Raw genomic sequence first — 7,472 nt, forward strand, 5'->3', positions numbered from 1 at the left:
GTGATTTCTCCCTCTTGACCAACTTCTGTATCTGCATGTTTCTCCAGCACATGTCCATCTGCAGCAAGGGGGACTGTCCTGTGTGTCAGGGGAACTGCTGATCACCCAGGGGAGAATGAAGTCCTTGGGAACAAGAAAGAGGCTGCTTCTTCCCAGTGCATCTCCTTTCTCCCAGGAAGGCTTAGAGAGGGTCTGGAGAGGAAATGACAACAAAAGCCAGAAACCGGAAATCAGCAGAGTTTAATGAGTCTAAGGAAAGAAACCAGAGGTCACTAAGAAGAGGCTACAGGAAAGGGATCCCCATGGGCAGTAAGAAGACAGTTCCGCACACAGGAAGAGTGAGGCAAGTCCATTCCAGTCTGCTTTTGGTGAGCATCAAGACAGACAGAAACAGGAAATAATACAGGAAAAAGGGAGAAAAGGAGAAAGGACAGGAAAGAGAGGCAAAGGTCATGTCTTCAAAAAGTCCAGGCTGGCACCATCCAGAGAGCTGACACCCTTTGCAGGAAGAGAGTCATATGCTCAGTCCTTCTGAAAACGATGGTCAAGACCTTTGTTGTTCAGTCCGGACTCATCGTTTGGCCTTTTTGATTGCTTTGTCACTGGTGTCTTTAGCAAGGAGGGCACCTTCTGCTGCCACAGCAGCTGCTGGTGATGCAGGAGAGGTCAAAGCCCCCAGAGTTGATGGGCACTCCGTCACAGCTGAGGATGCTGCCAATGGCAGCGGAGGTGGAGGATCCCACCACGGTGTTCTGTGGGAAGGAGCTGAGGATGGGGCCGGGCAGGGTCACCAGCACAGCAGGCGGCTCAATGACGACAGTGGAGCTCTGGCACTGCCTGACACAGCACTCATTGCAGCTGTTGGCCAGCGGGGTCGGGCCGCAGGGCTGGCAGCAAGGGCTGCAGGGCTGGCACTGTTGACACTTCTCAGCACACGCCATGTCTCGAACCTGCTGCTGCACCTGGGACAGAGGGCAGGGGGGAAGCAGAGCAGACACACCTCTGAGGAACAGCCAGCAAAGCAGCAACAGGGAGCCAAGGCATGTGATGCTGTTTGGGCAGGGAGAGACTGTGCACGAGGAAACAAGGGAGGCTTTCCCTGAGCCCAACATGTTCTTCAGACTTCAGGAAGGCCGAGAAATGCTCCTGCCTAAGCTGCAGGAAAATAATCTCAGCCCAGCCTCAGTCTCTGTTCAGGTGTCTCCTCTGCCTACAGGACCACAACCTGAGACCACTTGCAAAGCAAGGAGCAGGGATGGACTGGAAAGCTTGACCATGTCCTAGAGAGATTGGAGGAGAAAGAGGGTTTCCACTCACCTGATTCTAATAATGAGGAGCTGACAGCAGTGTTTTGAAAAGTCACCAGTTAGACTGGCTTTTATACTGGCCCCACAGTGCCTCAGGGCACAGAATCCTGCTACATAAGTGACAATTTTTGTGCATGATTCCAGTGAATGAAAAGATCTTTGGGAATGACATGGCAAGACTTGCTCTTTCCCTCCACACTGGTATTGCATTGCCTGGCCTATGTCATTTCCATTCTCTCAGGAACACTTGTGAGTGTTGGTATGAGTGTTTCCAGGATCTCCTGAGGGCACGGTTGTGTGACTGTGGCCAGAAGACATGCACTAAGTATAGAAGGGATCCAGAGGAGGTAGGTGATGCCAGCCTGGGGCACTCTGCTGGATGTTTGAAACGGTACTAGATTTTTGTGATTCATAAGGGACACCATCTGCTCCCAGTTCTCAGGTCCTTTCCTGATCACACAAGGCACCACCTGAGAATGGGCCTTGTCTTGCTTCCTCCTCTTCTTTGGCAGTCCTTGAGACTCCTCTGGCACTGCTGCTTGAACATCTGTGCTGCTCAGAGTGCCTTAGCCCTGTTTTGGCAGGGAGATCCCTGGCACCTCCTCCTTCCCATCCCTTCCCCTGGCGTGTGTCCCCTGTGCTGATCCGCAATAATGTGTTTGGGAGTGTGACTGTGCATGTTTTATGGAGCTGTCCCCATGCTCCGAGGGGGATGGAAAAGGAAATGTCAAGTTTCTAACTCAGAAATATGTCTAGTGAGTGTATTTCCTGGGTTTTAGTGACAGCCTGGAGAGTTCCATGGTACTCAGGAGAATCCCGACCCGTGAAGAATCCCAACCCCAGGCCATCCCTGTTCATGCGGCCTCCAGACAGCCCTGGGGCACTGAGATGTTTCCCAGGGACCTTGCTCCTGTCTCCTGCAGAACCCCTGGTAGGGCTCCAGGTGAACTCAGGCACAGCTCAGGGGAACACTTGTGTGAGAAGCCAAAGACTGGAAAGCTGGGAGCAGCTGGACCTCTTCCTATCAGCAGGAATTACAAATATCTAGCAGAATGCCCCAGGCTGGCATCACCTGCCTCTTCTGGATCCCTTGTACATTCCGTTAAGAACATCTACCCATGGAGACACATCCTTACCAGAAGAAATCCTGGAACCTCTCATACCAACACTCACAAATGTCCCTGGGGGAATGGCAATGACATATTGCAGGAAGTGCAAAGTCAGCATAGAGGGAAACAGTAATTCATGCCATCTCATTCCTTAAGATGTTTTCCTTTCTTAGGATCATGCAGGAAAATTGTCACTTGACCTTCAGGCCCCGAGGCACTGGTGGAGTCAGTATAAAAGCCAGTCTAACTGGTGACTCTCTCAAACACTTCTGTCATCTCCTTCTCCTACGAAAAAGGTGAGTGGAAATCCTCTTTCTCCTCCATCCTCTCTAGGACAGGGTCAAGATTTCCAGCCTACTCCTGCTCCTTTGTCTTCTGCTAGTCCTCTTTGGTTGTGCTTGTGTGGGCAGAGGGGACACTGTTCTGGGGAGAGGAGGGATTTATTTTCTTGCAGTTCAGGCAGGAACATCTCCAGACCTGCTTGAACTCTAAAGGAGCTATTGGGTTCAGGGAAATGCTCCCTTGTTTCCCCCAGCACAGCCTCTCCCTGCCAAAACAGTAGCAAATACCTTGGCTTTCTGTTGCTGCTTTACTGGCTGTTCCTCAGGTGTGTTTGTGCTCTGCCTCTCCCTGCCCTCTCTCCCAGGTGCAGCAGCAGGCTTGAGACATGGCGTGTGCTGAGAAGTGTCAACAGTGCCAGCCCTGCAGCCCTTGCTGCCAGCCCTGCGGCCCAACCCCGCTGGCCAACAGCTGCAATGAGTGCTGTGTCAGGCAGTGCCAGAGCTCCACAGTCGTCATTGAGCCGCCTGCTGTGCTGGTGACCCTGCCCGGCCCCATCCTCAGCTCCTTCCCACAGAACACCGTGGTGGGATCCTCCACCTCCGCTGCCGTTGGCAGCATCCTCAGCTGTGACGGAGTGCCCGTCAACTCCGGGGGCTTTGACCTCTCCTGCATCACCAGCCGCTGCTGTAGCAGATGTCCCCCCTGCTAAAGCCTCTGGCAACGTCATTCCACAAGAACCTGCAAGACCTCTGATCATGGTGCTCGACTGAAGACTGATATTTGCGATATTGTATTCAGACTTTCTGCCTATTGTTCCTTCTTCTTCTTCTTTTTGTTTCTTACTCCCCGTCCTTTCCTGTGCACCACCCAATGTCACCCTACTGGGGACGTTTTGACCTCTCTCTCAGTGCTGCACAGCAGGCAGACAATCCCACTGCATGTTAGCGGCTGCTGCTGCTGCTGGTGCCTTTCTCTGAGCCACCTCCTTTTCATCTTTAAACTCAATAAAGTTCCTGTGCATCCAAATCTGGGTGTTTTAGTCCTCCTTTCATTTCCAAGTATTCTAGTTAGATCAGGAAGAAAATCGAAGAAACAGGTGGTGGTACTCCCTGCAGTGGATTTTTCATTATGGCTTTTCCCTTGGAGCTGATAAACACCTCCATGGCTCCTCCTCAAAAATTACCACCAGATAGAAGATGTCCCAAGAAATGTCAGTAGTGGGGGTGGGAAAGAGGGACACTTGGGAAATCCCACAGCCATAGCCCTGCCTGCACCTCCCATACATTAAAGGATCTGCACAGCTTGTGTCCAGAGGAACAGGGCTGGGCTGTTTCATCTCTTGGGATTGGGATCGTCCACACTCAAGGGCTATTGTATGGAGACCTTTGCAGCTTGATGTATCATGAAGGAAGCTGTGTCCCTAAGCAGAGCCTGCACCAGAAATGATTCCTTGCAGGAATGTCCATTGAAGTGGAGAGGAGCCCATATCTGAATAGGTTCTGCTGACAGGACCTGTTATCCTATGAGGAAGTTCTGCTGGAACATTCTCTTTGCAGAAGTGTCCAGACAGGCTGGATACATTAGAGAAGTCAAAAGTTTGAGATTACAGAACTCAAGTGTCAGGTCTCACACTTTTGTCCCAATAAGCCTCTGCAGATCTACAGGGTGGAGTCAGAGTTTTTGGAAAGCAGCTGAGCATAAAACGGCTTGTAAGGTTTCCAGTGGATAATGGCTGCTCATGATCCAGAGTGTCTGCAGGTGGGCAAGAAGGCCAATGGCACTCCAGCCTGTATTAGGAACATGGTGAGCAATAGAACCAGGGAAGTGATTGTCCCTTGCACTGGTGTGGCCACACCTCGAGTGCTGTATGCTGTTGTGGCCTCTCAATTCAGGAAGGACATTGAGGTGCTATAGAAAGTCCACCGAAAGACAAAGAAGTGTGAGAAAGGACTAGAAAGTAAAACTATGTGGACATATTTAGGGAGTTGCTGTTTCTTAGCCTGGAGAGGGTGAATCCCCAGGCCCCTTTCTCGACTCTTCTTTCCACCCTCAGAACTTGCCATTTCCCCTTGTCGACCTTCCTGTGGTTGATGATTATCCAGTCTTCTGAGTTGTTGAAGTCTCTCTGCAAGTCCTCCCTGTCTTTGTGGGAGGCAACACCTTCTGCCACTTCTGTGTCATCTGCACACTTGCTCAGTAGCCCTTCCAGTCCTGCATCCAAGTCATTTATGAAGACGTTGAAGATCACAGGCTCAAAATGGAGCCCTGTGGAACCTCACTAGTGGCAGCCTACCAGTCTAATGTCTCTCCAGTCATCTTTGTGGTCTACCCATGAGCCAGCTGCTCACCCACCACATGATGTGTTTATGCAGCGGTGGGCTGGGCAGTTTGTCCAGAAGGATCCCATAAGAGACAGGATCGAAAGCTTTACTGAAATCCATAAAGATGGCATCAATGGCTTTCCTTCATCAACCAGATGGGTTACCTTGTCATATGTGAAAATCCAGTTGGATAAGCAGGTGACCCACAAGAAGGTTTGCTGGCTGTGTCATTGGGCCATGACTCAGTGACTGCCTTGTCTTTCCAGTGTTTTTCAATACCTCAGGAACAATATCCTCCATAACTTACCAGATACTGAAGGGACACTGAAAGGCCTGAAATTTTCAGGATCCACTTTCTGCCCTTCCTGAAAATCAGGACAATTTTCTTCAGCTTCTAGTCAGTCAGGACTCAGCAGTGCTGAGTACAGGGGAACAATCACTATTCTAGTCCTGCTGGCCAAACTATTCCTGTTACAGGCCAGGATGCCATTGGCCGTCTTTCCTGCCTGGGCACACTGAGATCTCTTGATGAGTTGCCAGTGAAGGAAAGATAACTCAGAGGCCCAGGTTTGGATGAACAAGAACTTTATTGACTCTAAAGGAGAAAAGGAGGCAGCTCACAGAAGGGAACAACCACCAGCAGCCAGTAACGTGCAGTGGGGCCGTTTAACTGTTGGGCTGCAGAGAGACAGAGGTAAAAATGTCCCCAGTAGGGTGGCATTGGGTGGTATTGACAGGGAAGGAAAGGAAGAGAGAGAAAAAAGCAGAAGAAGGAAACAATAGTCAGAAAGTCTAAATGTAGGGTCCCAAAGTTCAGTCTTGAGTCCAGCACCATGATCAGAGCTCTTGCAGGTTGTTGTGGAATGACGTTGCCAGAGGCTTTAGCAGGGGGGACATCTGCTACAGCAGCTGCTGGTGATGCAGGAGAGGTCAAAGCCCCCAGAGTTGATGGGCACTCCATCACAGCTGAGGATGCTGCCAACGGCAGCGGAGGTAGAGGATCCCACCACGGTGTTCTGAGGGAAGGAGCTGAGGATGGGGCCGGGCAGGGTCACCAGCACAGCAGGCGGCTCAATGACGACAGTGGAGCTCTGGCACTGCCTGACACAGCACTCATTGCAGCTGTTGGCCAGCGGGGTTGGGCCGCAGGGCTGGCAGCAAGAGCTGCAGGGCTGGCACTGTTGGCACTTCTCAGCACGTGCCATGTCTCGAGCCTGCTGCTGTACCTGCGAGAGAGGGCAGGGAGAGGCAGAGCACAAACACACCTGAGGAACAGCCAACAAATCAGCAACGGGGAGTCAAGTCACGTGCTGCTGCTTGTGTAGGGAGAGGCTGTGCAGGGGGAAACAAGGGAGCCTTTCCCTGAGCCCAACAGGTCCTTCAGTGTTCAGCCATGCCCAGAGATGCTCCTGCCTAAGCTGCAGGAAAATAACCCGCTCATCCCAGCCTCAGCCTCTATCCAGAAGGAGACGGTCTGCCCTCTGCCCACACAAGCACCATTAGAGAGCACTCGCAGAAGAAGAAGTAGCGTGGATGGACTGGACACTTGACCCTGTCCTAGAGAGAGGGTGGAGGAAAAACGGGGTTCCCACTCACCTGGTTCCAAGGAGAAAGAGATGATAGAAGTGTTTGAGAGACTCACCAGTTAGACTGGCTTTTTTATTGGCCCCAAAGCTCCTCCGGGCCTAAGGCTGTGCTGCATAAACGACAATTTTTCGCATGATCCCCATGAACAGAAAGATCATAGGGAATAATATGGTATAAGCTTGCTGTAGTTTGGAATTATTATGTAAATTCTCTCCCCTGCCACTAACTGCCCATGCCATTAGTTAACAAAAGAGGTAGTTAACTGCTACAATCTTCTCCTTGATTGGTTGGGTGGGGGCAGGTTGTCTCTTTTGGTTTTGGGGACATTTTTTTTTGACTTCTAGCTCGGCTGAACACGGAGCGGGGTGTGTGCTGCTGAGGAGAGAAGCCGGTCTTCTCCTGCTCCTCGTTGCTGCTGGCTGCTGCTGTTGCTTCTTGCTGAGCCGCTTCTTTTCTCCTCGCCACGGCTGTTCTCCTCGTTTCTGCATTTGGAGGTCCCAGTCTCTGCTCCACTCTCACCGCCACCTGCAGCGTCACGGCCTGCCCGCCCCGCCTGGGGCAGTGACCTGGGAGAGAGAAGTTTGCAGCTGCTTTTCCAGGACATGCGGCAGTTCCCCACTTCCAGTTTTCCTTCTTCATTTGGGATGAGACACAGAGGGAGAGACAGAATTCAACTGGGAACTCACCCTGCAGCCAGCTGGGTTGTGACACAGACACTGCCTATTACTTTTTTCAGGAAAAAACTTACTGGTTTGGTTTGGTTGTTGTTTTTTTTCTTGTGGTGTTGGGGGAAGCAGTTTGGTCTGGTCTGTTTAGTTACATGTATACCTCCATATATATTTTTATATACATATATCTATATCTGT

At 51.2% G+C, this 7,472-nt stretch overlaps 1 protein-coding gene across 1 annotated transcript; it reads right to left on the reverse strand.

Annotated features, from left to right (window-relative positions):
* Positions 1–611: 611 nt before the first annotated feature.
* LOC139682579 (feather keratin Cos2-2-like) lies at positions 612–941 on the reverse strand. The gene has a single exon (XM_071577037.1). The coding sequence runs from the start codon at positions 939–941 to the stop codon at positions 612–614; it is 330 nt and encodes a 109-aa protein (XP_071433138.1).
* Positions 942–7,472: the final 6,531 nt, after the last annotated feature.

This window comes from Pithys albifrons, chromosome 25 (genome assembly GCF_047495875.1).
Source record: "Pithys albifrons albifrons isolate INPA30051 chromosome 25, PitAlb_v1, whole genome shotgun sequence".
Taxonomy (NCBI): Eukaryota; Metazoa; Chordata; class Aves; order Passeriformes; family Thamnophilidae; genus Pithys; species Pithys albifrons.